General features: G+C 38.3%; 1 protein-coding gene across 4 annotated transcripts in view; it reads left to right on the top strand.

Moving 5' to 3' along the window:
• HOOK3 (hook microtubule tethering protein 3) overlaps window positions 1-22,493 on the top strand; it is an 82,614-nt gene extending 60,121 nt beyond the window's left edge. For 2 of the 4 annotated variants that reach the window (XM_051777536.1, XM_051777540.1), the window contains exons 16-24: window positions 580-667; window positions 5,288-5,365; window positions 6,087-6,121; window positions 6,917-6,999; window positions 8,324-8,424; window positions 9,616-9,720; window positions 9,828-9,899; window positions 11,363-11,499; window positions 19,611-22,493. In XM_051777536.1, coding sequence (XP_051633496.1) covers window positions 580-667; window positions 5,288-5,365; window positions 6,087-6,121; window positions 6,917-6,999; window positions 8,324-8,424; window positions 9,616-9,720; window positions 9,828-9,899; window positions 11,363-11,499; window positions 19,611-19,626 — 715 coding nt within the window. In that variant the 3' untranslated portion in view covers window positions 19,627-22,493. Of the gene's footprint in view, window positions 1-579; window positions 668-5,287; window positions 5,366-6,086; window positions 6,122-6,916; window positions 7,000-8,323; window positions 8,425-9,615; window positions 9,721-9,827; window positions 9,900-11,362 lie in introns of all 4 variants that reach the window. The other 2 variants (XM_051777537.1, XM_051777539.1) reach the window with 2 other exon arrangements.
• The last annotated feature ends 1,763 nt before the right edge of the window (window positions 22,494-24,256 follow it).

Genomic DNA, 24,256 nt, shown 5'->3' with positions numbered 1-24,256 from the left:
TCAAGAAGACAGAGTCAGGCTCTTCTCAAGAGACTGTAAGTGGAAGGACAAGAGGCAACAGACACAATATGGAGTACAGGTCTAAGCTCTGGAAGAGAAGCTCAAAGGCCTCTATCCTTAGAAGTGTCCAAACCTGGTACTGGATGTGGTTCCCAGCAATCTGCTGTAGGTGCACCTGCTTTAAGGAGGAGGCTGGATTTAGACAACCTCTGGAGATCCCTTTCCTCCCTACGTGTCTGTAGGATGGAAAGGGATCCTTACCTAGGATTCTGTAACTGTGTAAAAGCAGTAAGCTAGCAGCTCTCACACAGTAAACTGATCATTAGAAACTCCTGTTTCATGTGTATAGAAATGATTTCTGCATGCATTTATGTTGTCCTGGAAGAGTATCAGAATGTTCTGGATGACAATAGTAAATGTTTGTAATTTTTATGTAAATTTTTTTGCGAATAAATTACAGTATTGCACCTGTTGTGTAGATAATCTGAAAACACTGGACACTAAAAATCTGACTTCCTCTTGCATTTGTTTGGGTTTTTTTCTGAAAAACATATGTTGTTTCTGTTATCTCTTTCCTAGATTGGTAAATCAGAGACTTCTAGAAGTGCAGTCCCAGGTTGAAGAACTACAAAAATCTTTACAGGATCAAGGTTCAAAAGCTGAAGATGTAAGTAGAAATGTGCATCAAACTTACATTCGAGTACTTACCATTTTTGAAACTTTGACCTTTTTGTAAAAAAAAACTATGTAAAAGAAATATACACACAGATTTCTGATAGTTTTCCATATTTACTCGTGTGGTCTTATCACTAAATTGTGCTTCTCTAAATAGGATGTGAGATATTTGTGTAGAATAGAAAACCATCCTATGTAGAGAAGGTGTCAGATATGTTTTATTTGAATAATTGTGTCTGTTCCAATAGAAAACTTAGCATTTATTTAATTAGAATAGAGAGTTTTACAGGGAATTAGGGAAATGTTGATTCTCCGTGAATAAAGTATTTGAAGTTATTTTTGGTTTAGTTTTCTTAATGAGAATTAAGGCCTTTCCAGCCAGTGGAAGCTATGCAATTGTTGATGTAAATGTATCTCATAATGGAAAAAAACAGGCAGACCAAAACTGAAAAAAAAAAAAGTAAAATAATTAGGCCCTCAACATCATGCAGCATTTTCTGTTTCTATATACAGAGTTAATTTTATTTTAAATGTAAGAATACATATTGCAACTGACTTACTGTGGAAAACAACTTTCAGTCTTCCACTCAAAAATTGTTTACCATCTTCTGTATTTGAAAAAAGAAGCTCTAGAACTTTCTTGAAAGCAGTGATTTGTTGGATTGTACATGCACAGTGTATGCTCACACTCTCAGTGTATTGTGTTGCTAATTGGCAACAAATTTTAATGTGTTGCTTTCTATTTTTGTGGTTTTGTTTTAACTAATTTATATAAAATATGGAAGTTTCTACTAGCTGCTTATGTTCATTTAAGAGTGTGTTTAATTTAGCTTATCCTTTTAATTTTCAGAATAAACTATATGAATGTAAAACATCTAGTTGATTTCCAATAAGATTATTTTCCTAAGTAACTTAGGACGTATTTTAGAATGCATTTTAAAATAGGCCCATTCTGAGATGTTCTTTGTCTTGGTTATTGGCCAAAATCAAATTTTTCAGGATGAACTAGAATATGAAAAAATTATTCTCAGGCATTGACTATTGTAAATGATCCTTTTCTAATTGTGTTCAGCTTTATTTACTATGATTTTAATTGTGTCCCTTTTTGAGGCTCTGGTTGGGACAGAAATTTAGGATGTGTCTGCATCTCGCTTACAGGACTGATTGCAGCCTGTGTAGGTGCCATCTGAAATGATTCTGTTGACAGCACAACACCACGGCACAGCCTCTGTGTGTGCCAGGCAGCCCTTGCCAAATCAGAGCTGGCAAGTTCGTGGTGCAGTTGCTGCACTCACAGCCTCTGTGTAGGTCTGACCATACCACTGGTGATTTATGGGCCCTAATCCCATGGCCTGTTTCACTTAGTCTGGTGTGTAGGATTTCATTTAGTCCTAAAGAAGCAAAAGAGTGAGTGTAGACTCAGAGAAGGGTTGAGGATGCAAGAACCTCTGACGTTATGGTCACCACATGCAGTCTCCCTGACAAAGCAAAGCAAACCTCAGAAGTTAAACCCAGCTGCTTAAGTAGATGGAAGTTGGGGCTACCCGAGTTACCCATAAGGTATTAATACAAACAGAGGGATTCTTCAGAAGCATGAGAAAAAGTGTTAGGAGAAACAGGGCGTACAGTTTGTCGATAGGTCATTTTCAGCACATTTCCTCTGTTTTTTCACTACTTTTCTGCAACAATGCACAGAAATCCATATTTTTATATACTGAGACTTTAGATGTGCTCAATCCAGAAAACCGAAGACTCCAGTTCAATTCAAAATTGTGTGATGAGTGATAAGGTCTGGTTTTTGTTGAGGTTTTGTTTGGTTTTAGAGTTGAAGTTATTTTTAGGCCTGTAAGTAGTAGAAGTACTACCCTAACACAGGCAAGTGTCATTGTGGAGAAACATACTGTGTACCAAGGTCCATATGGGGAAGCAGTTTTGATTTTGTATTGAGGTGCAGTGGAAGGCAGCTGTTCAAAAGGTGTCGCTGCCATTGGGCCTATAATGGGCACTGGCGTGTTCTCTTGGGATGAATGATTAGTCCATCCTGGCTGTTGCCTTGCTAACCAGGGAAAAGCCTCCTTACCCTAACTTTCTGGACTATAGAATCAACTCAGACATGTCTCATGTGGTCGGATTTATTGTCCTTTAGAAACCGTAGTCATGTGGGGGCTGCTCAACTGCTACCCCAAACAGTTTCGACTAAATCATTTGTATGCCTTATCATCACTGTCCTTTCTCATCCTTGTTCTCATGTTCTCTGCCCTCATCCCTTCCTATATAAACACTGCCTTTAGTTACCTCTGCCCCACTTGCTAAGTCCATCCCACGCCTGACGTTTCTCATAATGTTACACATGCAAACTTGGTCTTACGTGCTGTTACTGACACAACACCTGCTGAGAAGGTCCCCACAACTCCATTACCTGTGAAGTTTGGCCACTTTGCTCGTTTGGTGAAACACTGGTTGCCTGGAGAAGGTGTGGATGCCCCATCCATGGAAGCATTCAAGGTTGGGCAGGGCTCTGAGCAACCTGATCTCGTTGAAGATGTCCCCGCTTACTGCGGGAAATTTGGCTGAGACCTCTAAAGGTCCCTACCAACCCAAACAATTCTGTGATGACTCTTAACATCTGTGAAATCTGACCATCCCTTGTGGTGTTGTTTGTCACTTTCATCATCTTCTCACAGCCTTACCAGTTTCATCAAGCAATTTTCTGAAGTGATGTCCCACAGTTTCCCTTACCCTGCTAAGTCAGCTTAACCTCAAACCAGAGCCTAGCCTGTAACATTAACATATAAAACAAAACCAAATTTTGTCCTGAAAAGGTAGACAGACCTGTTTCTTTGGCTTTTTAAATATGAAAGAAATTTCCAGCAAAAAGACTTTTTTTCAGTATTTTTTTAATGCAAAAGAAAGATAGCAATTGGATACCTGTTTCCTAAAACCACACTGTAATAAGTATCTTGTTCTGCTGTTTTGTAAGTGGAACTTGGCTGCAGCCAGAGGAAAAAGCAAATTACTAAGCATTTGCTGATTTTTGCAGTTTTGTTATAGATATGTACTTCTATTATGAACAGATAAAACATTTTAATGAAGTTAAATGTAAAGCTGGGTCAAAATTAGATAAAGGTTTATTTTGGGGTTTTTTGGGTTTTTTTAGATTGGAATTTTTATAGGAAACTTCCTATGATATAACAATGATAGTAATTACATTGTAGAAGCAGAAGATTTGTGTATGAGTCCTTAAAGCTTACTGAGGCTGCAAAAAAAACAGGAGTAATGTTTGCCCATTTTTAGAGTAATTTATTTGAATTTACCTACCTGGCTACAAGTATATACAGGATCTTTGGGTGGGTAAAATTACACATTTTATGTTTTAGTCTTTTTCCAAATCTTGTCTTTTGGGTAAATTGCTGTGGGTAAACTCAGTTCTGCTTCTTTTAGTTATTTATCACAATTAGTGCTATTTATCACAATTGGTTTCTTACTTGTGAGAACATGATCTGTTTTGGTGGGAGAGGGGTTACTCCCACAACAGTGCAGGTAGGAGGCAAACAAGTGCAGAAATACAGCAGGGGAGTGAACCTGGACTGGTAGTTGTGTCTGTGCCAAGCTAAACCCAAGTGCAATAGAAGGACAGCAAAAGAAAAGCTGAGTTCAGTTTTTATTAGGGAAATGGGCACTGCTTCCAACTTTTTCCTATCCTGTCCTAACCAACCAGTAGTCCCCTGAATGATCAGATATAAATGGTGATGCCAGTTCAAATGGTTTGTGACCGAGAAGGATGCATACAAATATTTTTTTTGTTACAGAAAAGGTGATGTTGCTACAGTTGTTCAGAGGACTGGAAAATTAAAAAGCCACATGGTCAAAACATACAAATCCTTAACTGCTACGAATTTCTGACTGTGAAATCAATAGAGTCTTGCTGGCTTGTTTTTACAGCTCTCCACCTTGCTTATAGTGGCAATAAGAAAATCTCATTTGAAATAATGTAAAAACACCCCCCAGGAATGTGATCAAAGACAGTATTTTGAAGTATAGCCAAGCTAAAAAGCAATATTTCTATTAGCAAGGTGTCTAAACCTTTATTGAAAGAGCATTGGAGAAAAAACAATGAAGTAATTTTGTTGATGATTTTATCTAATAATTTGGTGGTGATCTGGACCATCAGTCACGTGCTAAACCTCAGGCATGATTAGTACTGGATAAATACAAACCAAAATGACATTTTCAGATTTAAATGTTCTACGTTGTTTTGTATTCAACCAGTGTGGCAATAACACAATTCAGCATCACACCACAAAAACACACACATGCATCCCTTAATTTTTATTGTAGCCCAAGAGACTACTTGTTTCCCTTCGCTTTGTTGGTTGTATGATTTTTATTTTAAAATGACTTTCCAAAATAGCAGTTGCTCTCTTTTGAAATTCTGTGTTTAAACACAATGATTTATAAATGTGCTTCCTTATTATTTTTACATTTTTGGGTTTAGTGATGTGTTTTAGAAAATGTTACAGGATGAAATTGCTCATAAGAACAGAGGAAAAAATTGCGCATGCGTGAAAAAGTACATAGCTTTAACTTTTTCTGTTCATGACTTTCTAAATAGTTTCTTCTGTTGGCTGCTGTTTTGCTTTATACTAATGTCATCTCTGTTTCTTGGCATGGGCTTCTGCTCAAGGCTATTGTGAGTATGGCTTTCTATTTACTTAACACTACTTTCAGTTCATAGACATTTATTAAGTTTATTTTTTTTTTTGAAAGATACTCACCGTGTATGAAGTGAGTTTAAAATTTAAAATTTTCCTCAAAGCTTTTATTTAAAGAGCTTGTCTAAATGTGATTTAACCAGAAAGTGGAACACTGTAAGTTGTATGGTAATTTTTATGTGTCTGTAATCAGTAAAGATAAGAAACAGAAAAAAGGTAGAATTTCTGCTATACTTCAGTCAGAAATACTCTACTCCTTCTGGTTTCTATGGGGATGGGAGTTTACTTCAACTAATTTGCTACATGTCTTCATGCAAATTGCAGTGCAATGTTGGTAGGATAGCTCTTCTCGCAAATTTTGCTGCACTTTTCAATTTCAGGTTAATTTACCAAGTCTAATTACAAAAGAACTGAACAAATTAAAACAATAGAATTTTGTCATTTATGGATCTTGCTTTTACTGATCTAGTTCCTGGGGAAATATCAGTAAAGTTCTAAAGCATTCTAATTTTGCTGAAGTCACACAGTTGTGGAGAGAAAGATTGCTACCACAGAGGGTCCTTTATAGTTGTGATCTAAAACTGAAGTAAAAAAGTTGTATTTTGATTAAATGTCAAAATTACATGTTTTAAAATAATTTTAAAGTTATGCTAAAGCTTCACAATATATTAAAATAAAATGTTTAACTTTCTGTTTTAGTCAATGCTTCTGAAAAAGAAACTTGAAGAACATCTGTAAGTATTTCTGTTTGCCTATTTTGTTTGCAATTTGAAATGGAGTGTTTTCCGTATGATAAGGAAGGCAGACAGTCATTAATCCTGGATCTGGAAAATATACAGCTCAGAGAAATTAGATAACACAGGAATGTTTGGGAACCTACTGTTCAGATTCTATTTTTATTTCATACAGAGCCATTGTGAAAGCAATAAGAGCGATGAAAAAAACCATCATTTTGTGTTGGTTAGAAAACTTTACTTAACACTGTGTAAATCTTTGCTCTGAAGGACTAAGTAATTTTGTTCTAAGGAAAGCATGTTATATATAAACAAAATTAATTTGTTTACTCTTTAGTATATATTATGGCACAAAAGGTAATACTTTAGGGAGTCCTATCATTTTGTTGCACTATTTTTGCACGTCTTTTACTTGCCTAAAATGCAAAGAGATGTTTGCTTTTTGACTGTCTTGCAGAAAAAAGTTTCTGTTGCCTTTGGGTTTAGCCATTCTTTCTCAGTGTAATCTCCGTTATCAGTATTCATTTTAGGCACTCACTGTACAACTAACTCTTATGTTCTAACTTAAAGAAACTGTTTGCTGTTGCAGTTCTCCATAGACCATAATATTTTTCGTCTTACTTAACAAATATTTTCACAGTCATACTGTCACTTGTCCTCATGCCCTACAGCAAAAAAATCAATCATGCTCTCAGAAATGTATCATTCTCTGAGGATTTTCTGTACTGCTTAATGGTCATTCAAGCACAGTAATAATATTGGGAAAACAATATGTGCTTTTGTGGTTTGTAACAGTGAGAAACTCCATGAAGCTAACAATGAGCTACAGAAGAAACGAGCTATTATTGAAGATTTGGAACCAAGATGCAATAACAGTTGTGAGTTACCTGTGCAGTCCATTTCTTTTCTTTGTAAAGTATTTCATGTGCAAGGTCTTTAATTTTAATACCTAAAGGAGGTGTCAGGTAAGCAAAATGTACATTTTTAGTGGAAGTGACATCTATGTTATTAATTTCTCTGAAAACTGTGGTGACCAAAAAGATGGTTCTAACACTTGTCATGCATGGGATAACGTTTTAGAGACCACTGTAGTAAGAAATCATAGAATCACAGAACGTTAAGGGATTGGAATGGACCTTAGAGATCATCTAGTCCTGACCCCCACTGACAGTGGTCATAGAAATATCAGGTCACTGTCATAACTGCCACTGAACTTCAGATGTTCAGGACTGTCATGTCTCATAAGACCCTAATTTAGAAGATCCTTTCTACCATCACGATTTTATTTTTACTTTCAATATATATTCCTTCAGTGTGTTTTCAAAAATATGTTGTAATATATATATATATAATATATATCATTTTGCTCAGATGGTATCCAGCACCCAGAGTCTAGTTGGGTTTTAGAACCTTACTGCTACATGTTTTCCAGAGAAGTAATGAAGGAGGTAGTTTGGTTTTTTTTCCCAGGACTATTTATAATAGAACAACTTAAAAGATTGTAACCGATGGCAGGTTTTTTTTGATTTGTGGTAAAATGATTTCATTTGTAACAAGGTGGTGGAAAAAACAGAAAAAGATACAGTTTTCTGAGATCTGAAAAGTTGTATAAAGGTGAAAAAGTAATAGTGGCTCGACATACACTTATACCAACGCAGGAAAAAGCTGTGCAATGAAATTGTCCTACTGGTCTCCATTGCTGCTTAAGAAAATGTGAGGAGAAAATTATATTTCTCTATGTCATATTTCTAATAAACAGTGTTACAGTTTAGCAGATTTAAGCAAGAGTTGTGCCTGGTAAGAATTATTCCTCTTACAAAATAGGAAAAATCATATTTGTCTGTATTACATGCCAAGATATTATAGAAGCTGTAAGTCGTTAGTAAACTAGTTTTCTAAGTGTGTTCAGTAAAGAGATTTACTGATTATTCCATTTCTCTTTATTTTTCATAATTTCAAAAAGCAAAATTTGTGTAAAAAAAAAAAAGCTGTCTTATGAGATTATAAGGGAGTACACATTTGTAGTGTGTTTCTGAGCTGTTCAGTAATTAAAATTGTGATATCTGCTAAATCAGGTTCCTTATGTCAGCTTCTCTTAACTGAAATATATTTTAGCTGTGTCTTAAATGTCTGTTGTAAAACATTAAAATATGCATAATATAATGATGATATTTTCCAATGTGTCCCTCTCCCGACATAAAGCACTTAAAATTGAAGAATTACAAGAAGCTTTACGGAAGAAGGAGGAGGAAATGAAACAAATGGAAGAACGATACAAAAAGTATTTGGAAAAGGCCAAAAGTGTAAGTCGATGTGTTTCATGTTAATCATCCTGCTCTGACAGACTGCATTCCATGTGCACTTTGTGGGAATAAAAATAAAGGAGTTATCTGTATACACACTACTAACAAGTAAAAGAGAAGGAAGGTCCAGTGAATTCTTTGTATCTTCTTATTGTTACGGTACCTAATATGGATTAATTCTGCAGAAGATTTTACCCCATTTTTGTGACTTTTATTGATGCTTTTTCCGAGTAAAGTGATCTTTTTAACTATACCACCTTTTCATAGCTGTTACATTCAACTGATGATGTTCAGCATTCCCTTTGCCTTTATCTAATACATGCTTCTGTCGAGAAGGTGACTAATATTTAAGTATGATATTGAGGGTGTGGGTACACTACCAGCTTTGAAATGACAATATTGTGTTCTTAATCATAGTCACATTCCTTCTCTTACTATACTTTGATATTTTGTTTGAGTTTCTCAAAAGCATATCAGTGTCTTTGTTCATCTGACCATGGTGTAGTATCATTTGCATTGGATACGTGTCATTACATTGGAATCTGCAAGTAGGGTCCTAATTTGGCAAAATTTAATCGTGTCTTCCTTTACTTCTGTGTACTTTCCTGAATGACTTCTTGTGAGATGTTTCAAAAGTCTTCAGGAAATCTAAACAAATAATTTTTTTTCAATTTTAACTTTTTGTAATCTTTTTGTCAAAAAAAAAATTATTTTTTTTCCCATTTCTTATTGTTATTATTGTTGGTTTCTGGTGGGAGTTTTTTGTGAAGATCAGTAGAGTCATTATACTCTTCCACTATACAAAGTGCATTCAGGTCTAACATGTATTTTCTTAGAAAAATAGCATGCTTTTAGAGAATCATAGAATCATTAAGGTTGGAAAAGACATCCAAGATCATAGAGTCCATCCTTTGACTCATCACCACCTTGTCAACTAGACCATGGCACCAAGTGCCATGAACACCTCCAGGGATGGTGACTCCACCACCTCCCTGGGCAGTCTGTTCCAATGTTTAACAACTCTTTCCATGAAGAAATTCCTCAGATGTTCTAATGCATCATGGTTAATGAGAGAAGTAGATGTGTTTTAAGTCACATTTTTGTTTCTTAACCTGACTTAAAAGGTCCTTAATCCTTAACAAGATTGCTTTTTCAGGATTTAGTGAAAGACAAACTGGTTTTCTTTTACAGGTCATCCGCACATTGGATCCTAAACAGAACCAGGGTGCTGCTCCTGAGATTCAGGCACTGAAAAATCAGTTGCAGGAGCGGGACAGAATGTTTCATTCTCTGGAGGTAGTAATCCTTGTGTTTTGTGGCAGATGATCATTGTTTTTTAGTTAGAGACTTAACACTTTTATTATACTTTGTTTTTAAATCTATGCTTTTTTTATGTTTTGTAGAAAGAATATGAGAAAACAAAAAGTCAAAGAGAAATGGAGGAAAAATTTATCGTTAGTGCCTGGTACAATATGGTAAGAATTTACCAAACTTTTTATTTGAAAAAAAAAAAAAAAAAGAAGAAAGAAGATGTTAATATTAGTTGTTTATGGCTTGTTTATAACAGTATTCATTCATTGACAGTAATTTTGGTTGGAAGGCATTTTCCAACACACAAACATAGAAACAAATACTTTTTAGTAATTTTAAGCTATCACTGTATAAAAGTATGTTCCTGTGATAACCTTGGGGTAAATTAAAAGGAACATGCTTGCAATTTTCAAGTTTTAAAATCAGAAATGGCTCAGATCAGTGTTCTGTAATCCCAGACCTTCAATTACACAAAATTACAGTGCTCAAATTTATTTTCTTCTTTGATTCTTTGCTGTTTTTAATGAAGGGGCACTATCAAAGCAGTTCAGCTTACTTGCTGCAGTAAGTGCTCTGAAAAATGACCCATTTAACTTCAGAGCAAGTTTGGCCACATACAGATGCTGAGGACAGCAGCAAGACCTTCACCTAAATTATTCAAACAGTAAATCTGAATAGAAGAGGTGACCTGTGCAGCCATACAGCTTTTGCTAGGCCTGTATGCTGGGAGAGTTGTCACCTTCATCAAATGTGTTCAAGACTTCCCTTTGGCATACTTGTTGCATTGAAACTGTTCTTCATATAGAAAGACTCCTTAACCTGTGTAACTTCCATGTTTTGTTCTGCTCCACCATAAAATTCAAATTCCTCCTCTCTGTATTCCCTTGGAAGAGTTTCCTTTTTGCTGTTCTGCATCTTTGTTACGTCCATGAATGGCAAGCCCAAAAGCAGAGTGCTTGAATTGTTTACATACTTGAAGGCATGTTCAGGTGACTAGTGTCCTTGACCAGTTTTATAACCTTAGTTCCACTGACAAGCAGGAGACAAGCCTGAGCTAAGACCTGCAGTTCAGTGACCTGTCATGAACACTGAGATGATCTCTGATAGCTTTGTCTGTGTCAAGCCTTTAATTAGCCTCTGCTTTTATACACAACTGCACAAGCCATCACAGCTTTCCTACTTGCATTTATGCCTCAGGAAAACGTACTGTCTCTCAAGATGTGCTCCTGACATATGAGCTGATACTTTCAAAGGAGACCATGATACCTAAACTATTTTCAGAGGAAAATTACTTTTGTAGCTCAACATGCTAAACAAGCCGGGGTTGGGGGGAGCCCTTTTGAAAAGAATTGTCTGGTTGCCGTGAGTTTATGTGGAGAACCATATCTTGAGATCTTAGACAATTGCTCTAAACCTGGACAGCAATTGGGGTGGGGAGGGGTAAGAACTCCACACTAAGTGTTAGGGGAGAATATGTTACCTTTATCCTTGACAATGTGGTGCTTTGTGTATGGAATTCAAGGTGGTCAGGGTTGGTGAAGAAGAAGATAATAAACAAAATGCAAATGATTAAAGTTGTTCAGTGTTATGTGTTGGTATTCACTGAGAAGTTTCTCTTTGTCCATAGGGGATGACTCTGCACAAAAAAGCAGCAGAAGATAGACTGGCTAGTACAGGCTCAGGACAGTCCTTCCTGGCTAGACAAAGGCAAGCCACGAGCACAAGGAGATCTTACCCTGGCCATGTTCAGCCAGCAACAGCAAGGTAGAGAAGCCTTGCCTTTAGAAAGAAAACTGCCCTGTGATCCAGGCCACTTCTGTTGCAAGTGACAACATTCAAGGAAAATAAACCAGCATCCTTTCTCTTTCTCCCTTGTTACTGCTATTATTTTACAGTTCAGGAAAGGGTTTTATTATGGTTTCTCATTGTTCTGTAATGCCCTTTGCTTATATTTTTGAAGTCCATTTCTTTCTCTCTCTCTCTCTCTCTCTGCATTTTTTGAATGTGCCAAAATTTTAAAACCATCTAGAGGAGTGCTGTATCATAACAGTCTTATTTGTATGAAGCCTGGTCTCTTATGAAAAGCCTTATGTGGACCATGTAACAATGTAGATTTCTTGTCACAGTTGGTACTTTTGTGCCATAAGGGTTGCTATGCTTTATATAAGACTGTTCTTGTTCAAAGGGAATTAGGCTTTTTATTTCATGTGCTAACCCGTTGCTTCAGAAAAATGCTGAAATCTCATTACAGAAATGCAAAATTAGAATATAATGTTATTGTGAAATATATTTCCTGCTGCAAAACTTACCAATGCAAAAAAGAATGATTTTTTTTTTTTTTTAAAATCTCCTACAATGCGAAGTTTGTTCTTATTCTTGGCATTTGATAGGGAAGCAGGATGATTTTTTTCAGGTTTTTCTTTATCAACTGGTGTTACCTCTTTTGCTCGTAGAGATGAATATTTTCAAATGGTTTGTTCCACTCTTCTTGGTCAAGTGTACACTTAAATACATATTCTAAAAAAGTGGAGAAATATTTGGAATGCTCTAATACACTACTGCATCATCCATTTAAAAAGGACATTTGTTTTAAATTTTATAATTATGGATGAGCAACACATAATGAATCAAGGCCCCGATTAATATTGTTAATGTATTCCAGTTGTCATCCCCTACTAAAATGCTTGCTTTTAATATATTGATTCTGGGGATAATTGTATCAGTTGCCTTACTAATGGTACCAGTGCCTTCAGGTGAGTTTGTTGCTGACTTTGTTGGAAACTGGCTGTGATTTGTTGTACTGCCTTTTGAGTATGTAGCTTCTTAATTGTTGTAGTACCTTCATATTCATCAGTGGGGTGGATGGAGGTTCCTCCTATTTAGGTTCTGTTCCTACCAAGTTGTGCTTTTTCTCCTGACTAATTCTCTGCATTCCCTATCATTTTTGTTGAAGAATTTTTGGACACAGAGAACCTGAATATTGGTTGAAACTTCCATATACATACATCTTGTTGTAATTTAGTTTTAAATAGTTTTCATTTAGAGACTGTTTGGACCCTGATGCACATGCAGTTGGTTTATAAATTTATTCTTTTACTTTATTTTAATACCCTCCCAAGTGAAGACATTTTGTTATAAATCCCTTTAGAGAAAATACATAGTAGCATTTATTAATCATCTGAATGTCTATGTTAATTCACAAGTTGGGTAGAATGAGCAAAGGATAATTAAAACAAGCACACCTAGATTAAAGGGTAATAAAGAGATGAATGACATTTTTAGGTACTGCTGTTTTATTCTCAAGTACGTGATCTGCTTTAGTCTAGGCTAAGAAATACATTCAGTATGTGTCTGAAAATAATTTTCAGTTCTGATTATACACTGCCCCCCAAAACCAGAAAGTGAATTCTATTGATTGAATGTAGCTTTACTCCTCACATTTGGAAAAAGACAGTTTTCTGAAAGTTCTCTGTACTTAGTCAGGGTATGACAGGTCTGGGCTGTGGTTGCAAGGATTAGGTAAGACATTGCAAAGTTTCTTGTGTGCAGGAAGGTAACAATGTGAAGGAAGTTGAGGACAATTTCTGTAGCTCAGTGAGGTGATACTCATTTTGCTGTCTCTTACTGAGGTACAGAATGCTGTGTGTGTTATCTGGCAGGATGACTACAGTTTTTGTGGGACATCTTTCATTGATCTTGTTGTGAAATGTATTCTAGTAGTTTGAAGAACTGTTTGCCACATGCTGTGTGTGAACAGGAGCAAGTAAGATCAGTTGATGTTCTTGTTTGAGATTACAGCATTTTATATCAGAGAAAGAACCTAAGAATACCTAAAGCTTCCTTTTTATTTTAATCTGTCTGGCTTTTTCTGTACTGCCAAAGGGTATTTGTGAAAGAAAGGAATGTGACCTTAACAGGAAGCTTCATCTCTTAATTTTGTGTCAAAATTTAATTCCCTATTGCTGTTAATCAGGCACAGGTCTAAAATAACTAGGACATGGTCTGCAAAATAGAATACAACTAGTTGCTTTTATTTTGTTAACACTTGTTTTACCATTTTGCCTCCAAAGTTTGGATGATTAGTTAGGAGATGAACAAATGCTGGTTAGAGGCCTTGTCTTTTGCTTTTACTTTCCAATCTCTCATGGCTTCTTTTGCTTCTTGGTAGTTTTTGGCTTTTCTCTTCTGCTTTGTGATTCTGCCTTTCCTTTTCCCTCAAGACACTGAAGTGTTTTCTGTAGTTCCCTTCAAGCATATAGCATCATTATGTAGCATCAAAGAGCAAAACAAAACTAATATTGAATCTAAACTTTCCTGTTGCCCACAGTGATTTTTGGGCAAGTGAACAATCATTATGTCTTTTGAGAATTTACAAACCTGCAGAAATTCTGGTATTTCCCAGAATTTTTGTTGAATATAAAAACCTAAAAATGTACTGCACTCTTACAGAAATATACTTGATTGCTGTCCAGTTCCAGTAAGTAATTTGTTCTGCATTAGGGAATTTTATTCCTTATTCTTTAACATTTTAATTCTATTACTTGCTGCATACATCCATTGTTAATCTTTGGGTGTGGATGAATGCAAGTGGTAAACATCATTAAACCTCCTCTTTCACAAGAACAGCTTCTTTATTCAAAGGGTTCAAGCTTCATTATTTTCCTTGCTTGTTATGTAGCTTTGGAAGTAGTGTGGTATTAGGAAAAAGAAGAAACTCGGAGTGTAACTCCAGGGAATAAACACATATATAGGTGAGCCACCAGTGAATGTTCTTTATTTGTCTTATCTTCAGTAATAAAAGAATATAAGCAATAAACCCAAACTATAAAACAGAATTCTCTCATTACATTGGATAGTTCCAGAAAGTTTTTAGGGATACTTTTTTCCTGAGGCAATAAAGACTCTTTACATCAAAATTGTTGTGGTAACTGCTAAAGCAATGCTATATCCTGTCCTGATACACTACAGAAAAAAAACAAACCTACAACTGAGCTTGAAGAGAAAAGGTTCTAGGGCAGTGATGAAACAGCTGAGGAGTTCATGAGAGGACTTTGCTGAGCGCTGTGCTGAGGGTCTGCCCAGAGTAATCTTTCTGACAGATTTTAATTAATGCCAATAAAAGTTAACAGATAAATGGATGAATATTTTCATTGTTCAGTGCTGAAGCTTAGTTTCTGATCTTGAAGAATGTCTGTGCAGTCCAGTTTGTATACTTCTGTGGGGAGTTGTTAGCATATCCAATCAGGCATTACAGAAAAAAAAATACTCAAGTTCCTTTTCTTGATAGCAACACATAGCCACTTGGATCATAACACGTATTTTCTAAGTGCTAGGAAAACTGAAGTAATCTAATTTAAAGGTTGTGTGTTCCACCCACAGTGTAAGGGAAAACAAATGTCTGGAGCACAGAGCTTTACACATTGCAAAATGAAATAAATATGTAGTGGCTACAGGATGCCTTTCATTCTGTCTTTGAAAATAAACAAATGCTAGTCTTGTCCTGTTCCAGTGTCACCCGAGTTAGCAGTAATGCTTCTGCAAGTTTTCTGTGGCTTTCTGTTCTGTAAGGGGCACTGGCAATTTTATAATCATTGTGTATGAAAGAATTAACAGTGAATATTCCTATTACTGCTTTATGATGATCTTAAATAGTTTTAAGTGGTATGTGCAAGCTGTCAAGAAAATTTAAAAGGATTTGGCAGTTTTAAAGTCCTTGGTATTTTGGCATATGCAGGTAGCTCTTGCTTTTCCTCGGTTCTCTAGTATATTAGACTATACACTTAAAAACATGTAATCATCCTTTCATGGATGATTTTTAGGGGTTTAATTGTCCTGATGTGTTGACATTTTTTTGTAGATTTGGTAGTTGAAAAACATTTTGGTGTCACCATTTGATTTCCTTCCTATTAGTGATTTGGAGGAAGACTGTCCTGAATGTGGCTAACTTTTCTTTTTATTATGAAGCAAAACAGGATCTGAATTTTACTTATTGTATAGGGATTTTTTTTTTTTTTGTTCTTGACCAACATTTTGACTTCTTGCAAGGATTGATGAGGGAGGTATTTTTGCACTCAAAGTCAGCTATGCAGTACTGACTTCTTATGGGTTTTTGCACACGTGTTTTAGGTAGAATGTGGACTCTGTGTTTTGCATTAATATTGTGTGAATAGCTTCAATATCTCCAAACCAATTTTAGCAAATTTTGCAGGTGTTTTCCTCAACTGTTATTGCATAAATAAATAGCTAAAAAAGTTTACTATGTCAGAATATACTTTCAAGTCATGGGGTTTTTTTTTTGGAGCAGCCTTGAGACTCTAGGTAGGATCCCAACCATGCCTCCAGTTTGTCACTTTTAAGAAATCAGAAAAATATCTTGGCATGAATGATGTGCATTGCCTTACTCCTGTGATATTTCTTCCTTCTGGAAGTCTGGAAAAGTAGCAGAAGCTTGTCAGTGACCCTGCAGGCTATTACTGAAAATAAGGTGTGATTTTTTTCAGTTTGAAAATGGAGGAGACAGATGCAAGCAACTGTTCAGTACAAAAATGGGAAGAGCAGTGTATCTTTCACCATTTTACATTTTGGTGTTAATTTTAAAAGTAATGAGAAAGAACCTTTGCTTTTTGAGCTAGGTTTTTCTCCTTTTTTTTTTTAATTAATTTTTAATTTTAACTGATTATTTAATTTTAACTGATTACTTAATCAGGGCAGAAACTGTCATTGCCAGCCAGATCAACCTCAGACTTCTTGCATCTGGTACAGTGAAACCCTGGAAATTCTGACTCTGCTGCCAGCTCCACTGTACCATTTGGAATTGTTGAGGACTTAGCTTTGTCCCCTGTTTTATCTTGACTTTATTTTTGTGGATTCATTAAAATATTGGGACATAAAGTTCATTTTTAAAACGTATCAGCTCATTGAATTAGGTAATGAATGAGTGTTGATTGAGGGGCTTTAGAAAACTTGACAAATCCCATGGTGCAGCAATATAGCCAAGCCAGTTTTCCAGACAAATTGTCCTGGTGTCAAGATTATAGTCAGTGGATCAACAGGAACTCACACTAACTGCTACAGCTGAAGTCCTCATCTATTAGTTGCTGGGGGATGGTGTTGGTGTCAACTTCACTGAGGCCCAGACTGTAACCTTCACCTTTGGGCCTTACCAAGGTAGTGAAGGACTATCTTGAAATATATCTCTGTATTAGTTGGCTCTGGTGGCAAATCAGGAATTTCCTCTGCTGCTGTTTGCTGTGTGTGTGAAGTCATTTGGAAAATTAAATATCCTTCAATCCCCTTTACACTATGTGCCAGTTCCAGACTGGAAGCAGATTCCGTTTGTCAGATAAAAATTTCTTGCTCCTGTTCTGCTGACTTGGATCTCAGAGACTGATCCATACAACATGAAAAATATTGTTAGTAGAGGGAAATCTAGGACAATTGGGAAGCCTCTCCTTTCTGGTGGTGACTTTATTCATTGTTTTGCATTAGAGAGGTCCTAATGCAAAGGGCTGAAGTTAGAATAGCATATTTCAGAAGGAGGAAGGTGCTTGTTTTAGTCGTTACAAAAGCAGTCATTTGCCAACACTTTGAGGAACTGTTAACCTACCATAGCATGGCACAAACCAGAAACACTGCAAAAGCAAGGGTTTCCCCAGGTAAACAGCAGTTTGTTATCCAAAAGGAACTTGAATCCCCAATGATTATACCTGCCTTAAAGGCCAGTTGTTCTGTTGCCCTGCTCGTGCTGTTAGACTGATCATGAAAATGAGCAGGATTTTAAGAGAAAAATACCAAATGATGTAATATTTATGGGGCTATAAAATAGTCGTAATGAGACCATCAGATTTTTTATTCGGATTTGAATGTAACATCAATTATGTAATTTGAAATTTTGTAAAGCAAGAGATTATTATTTTCAGTCACCAAAGGTTAGTAAGCCAGAGAATAAACTTATTTCCTGGAGCCATCGGTGGTTTTGAGAGAGATTTTAAAGCTTTTATTTAGAGGTATAGGTAAAGTTTGGGAGTAGTTATAAGGATTACATTATAAAGCCACAATTTTTAAAATTTGTAGTCTGCTTTCTATTCTCTCTGTCATTCCTCCATAGACACACATTATCTGCTGTATAAACTCTCTCTTTCTGAAGATGCTGGAGATGCAGTGACAGGTTATACTCAGTGAATTTACCCTCACATCTTGCATCTCTCTTGTCTTCTGAAGTGTTGCTGCCTCGACAGGTAGCTTTAAAATAGAGAGAAAGAAGTTGACAGCCAACTTTTTTTTTTTAGAACAAGATTAGAATTTTTAGTCAGGAAAGGGCACTGACAGATGACTTTTTTACATCCTTGAAAGATAATACAGTGTCCTGAGTTTACAAGACCTCTCAAAAGTACTATTTACTCGAAGAGAAATCTCCAGTGTCACTTCCTGTGTGCAACAGGACACTTGAAGTGCTACTAAATAGTGAGTCTGAACTAAATAATAGCCAGGTGAAACTAAAGGAGTAGATTATATTCATTTATGCACAATAGAATAGGTACCTGCTTACGTAGCTTGAACTTATAATTTTTTATAGAACAACTACAGTGATCTTCATATTATTAATCCTGAACTCTGTAACTTTATGCACCCAAGCAGTGCCAAGCAAGCTTAACAGACAGTGATTGCTCAAAATACACCCTCAAGGTCTGCTTTGAATGTGTTAAATTTTTTATTCCATTTGATACGTGTTTCTATGTTTCTGTTTGTTTTTCGTCCATAGTTAGTATTCTGGGTGGATGAATGAGAAGGGAAAAAAGAGGGATACACAAGCTGCAGGACTTGTAGCAGCTTTGTCATAAATATTCTTTCTTCTCTATTTAACCTGGACTTTCCCATCACAAGAAGCATTCTTAGAATCATTTATGACCAGTGCAATACAAGGGAGAGAAGGAACTGAGGAGAGAAACGGGCTCTGACTTCAGTCTGGAGAAGCCAGTTTGCTCTTTGCAATGCAAAGACCCAAATGCCCATTTAGTGCTGTGCCAATGCTGTGTAGGGACATCTGTACCCTGGGGAAGCTGAAAGCACCATGGCTGTGTCAGTAAAGCAGTCCATTCTGGTTACAATGCCCAAGAAAGAGGGTGCATCAGTAAGGATGGAGAAACATGTCAGCCTCTCCAGTTCTCCTCCGAACTTCTGCAGCATTGTGATGTGCTCTTTGGACTGCTCAGTGGCTCCTACTCAGCTTTACTTTAACAAGAGTACATATCATTTTCTTGCAATTCCAACCTGTATTTGCCTGCAGTAAACAGAACTTGCCAGTGCAGCACAGCAGTGATGCTGAGTTGTAGCCTCATGCACCAGATGAGCTCTGATGAAACATAAATGCCCAAAGTCTTTAGTGGTGCTCAGAGTTGGAAGACTCAGACAGTCATTGTGACCCTGATTGTCTTTTCATAAGTAACCACATGCAGTGTTGGACAGGCACCTTTCACTTTATATTGCTTTGGTTCTTTAACTGTTGTACTCACAGACAGCAGGAATGCCTGAGACTTTCTCATTGCTGTATAAACCTAGTTTCCATAGCTGTAGTAGCTGAGAATGGTGCCCTGAAGGACTTTACTCAGAAGTGTTTAAATTTGTCTGAATTACAGCTAAATTTAGATATTGCTCAAGGCTGTTTTGTTGCTTTTTCCAGTTATTGGCCTGTAACCTTCCTGTTAATTTGAAGAGTTGCTCTGGCAAAAATGTTTTCCCATGAATTTGCACCACTCTTGAGACAGCCTTACTAAACTGTTCTGAAAAATACCTGTTCTGTTCTCTGTTGTTTTTTTTTTTTCAACAGTAATATGTTATCTGCTTTTTAACTTTCTTCTTTATTCTTTTATTTGCAGTGATGTGGTTGCATGACCTGCAGCATTATTATAACAGGGACTGTTCAGTGCATGACTTGCTTTTCTGTCCAGACTGCATAACCAAAACTTAACCAGTTCTACACTTAAGACTCATGGCCATCCGATTTCAAAGGGGGATCTACTTGCAGAGAAGCTTACCATCCTGGGAAGTGGCTTTCCCATTTCCCGCTTCCATTTACTCTTTCTCTTCACAAAAGGTCTCCTATGAGGCTAGAAGAGAGGAAATCCAGTATTCACAACTCCACAGGAGGCATTCTGCAAACTGACAGGGCACTGTCAGCTCTCCATCTTATTTCCGCCTGTCCACTTTATTTAATTCTGATTAACAGTATTAACACACAGACTTCCTGCAACATTTTCATATACTGAACTATAAAAATCTAGTCTTAATGAGTTCCTAAAAAGGCCTTTTGGTTACTGTTAAAATTTCAAAGCACCTGCACCCTTAAAGGATCCACTTTGAATCTTTAAATAAATAAAGTAAAGCGAAGGAGGTGTTTTACCAGGAGAAATGACTAATGAGTTGCTGCTTGGCGATCCCATCTTCCTTAGAAAACCAAGCAAGTTTCATCTGATAATCTCCGAGCCAGTCAAACTACCGGGTGGTATTTTGTTCACAGGCACTGCCTGCTTCCTTAATATGTATATACACAGTAGTTTGTGGCTGTTGTACTTTTCTCTCTACATTGAGCTGTATTGTTCGTTTATATCAGAAACTTTTTTTTTTTTTCCAATCTGTGTACAATTGTTAAAACAATCTGAGGAAAGAACATGAATGGAGAACAAGTATGAAAGTCATCTACACTTTCATATTATGCAGACTGTCCTTGCCAGTTTATAATTTGGGTCGTTTGTCTTTCACCTGTACTGGTTTTTTTCCTTTCCTTTTTTTTTTTCTCCTATCACAGTCTTAGCTATTTAATTTCCAATTGCACTAGCTTGGCTTTTCTTTGTATTATGAAGTTTAGCTATAAGATTTGCCATATGTAGACAGTGTAACTCAAAATGCTTTGTACTGCCTATATTAATTTAAAAAGCTGCTTATTTAATATTCTTAAAGATCTGCACATTTGTACTACTGTATCTTTGTTTTGTATTGGACATCCAGTACTGGCAAGATTCAGAAGACGAGGGAGTGCTGTAGTGTTGTAAGTTAAGAGGTTTATTGTATAGAAGTTAGTACATAACAAACAGGGAAAGGGGCTTTCAAGCCGTAGGACTTGCTGGAAAATCTGAAAAGAGTCTGAATGCTGAGAACGTTAAGTCCAGTTCTAGGGAAACCCCATTCTTGTTCACCTGGATCTTAATCTGCAGAAACACAAGCATGATGTGTACTCTGCTGCCTCCAGGAATGGTTTTGCTTATTTAGGCGGTAGCAGAACCACCAGCCCTGTTTTCCAGGCTGAGGAAGTGTTGTGTCCACTCGTCTCTGCAGTCCCTTCTGGTCACAAACTCAGTGCCTGCCTCATCCCTGGCCTGTCGAACAGGGCTCTGGACAGAGCTGCAGCTTGTGCGCCGAGACAGCTGCCTGTGCTCAGTCCTCAGGGATCCTGATCCCACAGAGTCAGTGGGCTCGTGCTGGATGATGTGGAGGAAGGACAGACTGTGTGCCCCCCCAGAGGGGCTGTGGTTGGTGCTGCCTGGCAAAGGGAAGGGCAGGTAGGAATGGGCTCCAAGCAGACCAGGCAGGGCAGCCAAGGATAAGCATTAAGATCCCAGTGAGAACTGTGTGGTGTTTTCCCTTCTGAATGCCATACCTGACAGGTGAGCCTGTGGCTACCAGGTGCTCTGGCTGGCAGCTGTCCGTAAAGACTTCAGATGGGGATATGTCTTTCCTGGTCCACCAGGGCCAGGGACAGTGAAGTCTGACGTGACCTGCAGCCAGGATCTGGGGTTTGGTGATAACGAGTCAGCTGTTCCTACAGCAGAGGCAGCAGCATTTCATCAGACTGAGTCAGCAGGTTTGTGTCCTTCCAGGTCCTAGCCATTGATCCCTTGTTATGTGTCAGGGCAAGCATTACTAGTAAAACTTCTTTTAGTTGGGTGTTAAAGGCATGGTATGTTTTTCATTTGCAAGTGCTGCTCCGGCTGGGACCACACCCTGCCCCAAGCCAGGCTGGGTGCAGGATCCCTGAAATCAGGGCTCTGTGCTGGGCGGGAGGGGATGCTTTTTTTTGTGCACCCGCCTGCACAGGTGTCCCAATGTGAAGCCGAGCAGTACCTCATTTCTCCAAGTGGTCTGTGCAGATTAGAGACTAAATATCAGTTGTTCTTGAGCCTTGATGACATTTGTATGTAAGTGTGTTTAGCTTGACAAAAGTTGTTTGAGTTTACTAATGCAACAGAGAGATGTCAGGTGAAGCCAGTAACTTTCAGCAAGGAACTGGCTACTTTAATTAGATTAGCCTGGCATCTCTGTCATGAAGTGGTTGCAAACTCTCAACTCAGAGGTGATCTCCAGCATGTCTCTGATTACTAACTTCATTTGTGCTGCATAGAAAACTCTCTTACCTTCTTAATAGCGGCTTGTTTGACAGTCCTGAATTAAATGTTGACCAATTATCAAAGTAACTGTTTGTGAAGTTGCCAGTGATATATTTTCTGTAAAAAAATGGATTCGTAGAGTGTCAAAACATTAATTTCCCATTTGAGTTCATCAACAAATTGTGTAACTACCAGATTGTCATGGTAGCAGTATTGATATACATACCTGTATATAGACAAAAAAAATACTCAGTAATGATAATTGGAATCAAAAGGTTTAATATTTTTTCCCAGTCAAATACACTAATGCTTCAAAGGTGATAGAAGAGTGTACAGTTGTTAAACAAGTTGTAAATAAACGCTTATATAAAATGTAAATGCTTATTTGTCCTTTATTTGGTACTTTTGTCCTTTATTTGGTACTTGATTGTAAACTAGACTAGTGCACAGTTTGTGTTAGAAGTTACTGGTTTGAGTGTAAAGTGCTGTTCTGCTGTGTGAGATGACACCAGCTGGTGGTTAACAGGGACCCCAGTGGAGTGGGAATAACATGGATAAAACAAAACTCAGTGCACTCAGAAGTAGGTACTACAGAACAGCTGGGGAAAAAAATCAGACATTTTTACAAAGCACAGCTCTACCTGGGCAGCTTTGGTGAGGGGAAGGTGGGCAGCAGCCTCAGAAACAACAAACCTCCTGACTTTTGCTGGGAAGCATCCCACCTGGCTGCTGAGGTGCACAGCGTAGTTTGCCTCTCAAAGGGCCAAAGCTAAGTGACCAAAATAGACAATTTTCCTGTGCCAATGGAAGCTTCACAACAGGTGTAGCTAAAGGGGGGGGGGGGGGGGAAGACATTGCTCATGTGGACAGAAACAACTGTCCTTCCTTTCTGCACTGTGAGCAGCTCTGGCATCTGGGGGAGGAGGAGGTGGTGGTCTCAGACACGGGCAAACGTTGATCTTTGTGAAAGAAAAGGCAACAGTCACCAAGAGATACTGAGCCCACGAGTGTTGTGGTGCAAAGGCCCTGACAGAGCCCTTCAGGGGCTGCTCTGTAGAAGGAAGAGGAGAGCAGAAGCATGAGGGTGCCCTGGTGGCAGCAGCAGTAACAGGAGAGCAGAGGCTCAGGGTGGGCCCAGTTTGCTGGCTGGGAAGGGCAGGAAAGCCCCAGGGCTGGTGGCCAGCTTCTCCTGGGCCACAGGGATGGTAGAGGCAGGAAGCTGCCACAGCCTCACTTCTGCCTGCCAGGGATTCACTCTGGTCCTCTGCCCTCCTCCGTCCCTCCCCAGTCACTCCTCTTCATCTTGGGCGTGACTGTAGTGTCTCCTGCCTCTGACCCCCATTCCCTCTGCCTGTCCTGTTGTTTCCCACACTGTCAACTTCTCCTAACTTTTCCTATACATTTTTTTCCCTTCCCAGCTCCCCCACCCCCCAGTGTGCCGAGACCCACATCAGCATCCCTTGTTCTGGCCTCCCCTCCCCATCAACTCCCACAAGGCCAGCACTGCCTCCCTTATTTTTCACATGGTATGGGGGGAACTGAGGCCCGCTCACCTTCATCCTACCCCTCCACTGTTGCTGGCCCAGCAGGGAGGATGCAGCAGTGCAGGTCATCTTCCAAATGGCACCTCTCCTGCACACCCCACAGCTGCAGGGCCCTGCTTTTACCACCACATCCTAAGTGTGCTTATCCTTGTGTTGTGCTGGATATTGCAGGAGGCAAAGGCCACTGCTGTGTTAAAGGTTGTGTGGTGGAAGCACACTCCAGAAGCTGCATGGTTCCCCCCTACCGTTCTCCTTTTCCATTTTTATCCATGAGTAACTTTTGAACATCTGTGCTGGACGTGTAAGTACCTGCAAATAAATCTTTGTGCAGAGGCCAGCACGTTTGTACCCGCTGTGTTTGGAAGGCAGGAGCCAGCAGCAAGCTTGGAGGAAGGGCTGTATGAGACTGGCTGCAAGGACTGCAGGGCTGCCAAGGAGGGGAGGGCATGGTCACTCTGCCTCCAGCACAGGACACAGCACTGCAGGGGGGGTTCCACCAGTGCTGGGCATCCGTACTTCGCTCCTGTTCCTTAGGAGCTGAAACGAAACAACAGCCTCAAAACAGCAAAGTGTCCTTCTGACAAAGCAGGCAGACCA

The sequence above is a fragment of the Manacus candei genome, unplaced genomic scaffold (genome assembly GCF_025592945.1).
Source record: "Manacus candei isolate 608988 ecotype Guabito, Panama unplaced genomic scaffold, ASM2559294v1 h1tg000010l, whole genome shotgun sequence".
In the NCBI taxonomy this organism is placed as follows: Eukaryota; Metazoa; Chordata; class Aves; order Passeriformes; family Pipridae; genus Manacus; species Manacus candei.
This window is presented reverse-complemented; position numbering and strand designations above follow the sequence as displayed.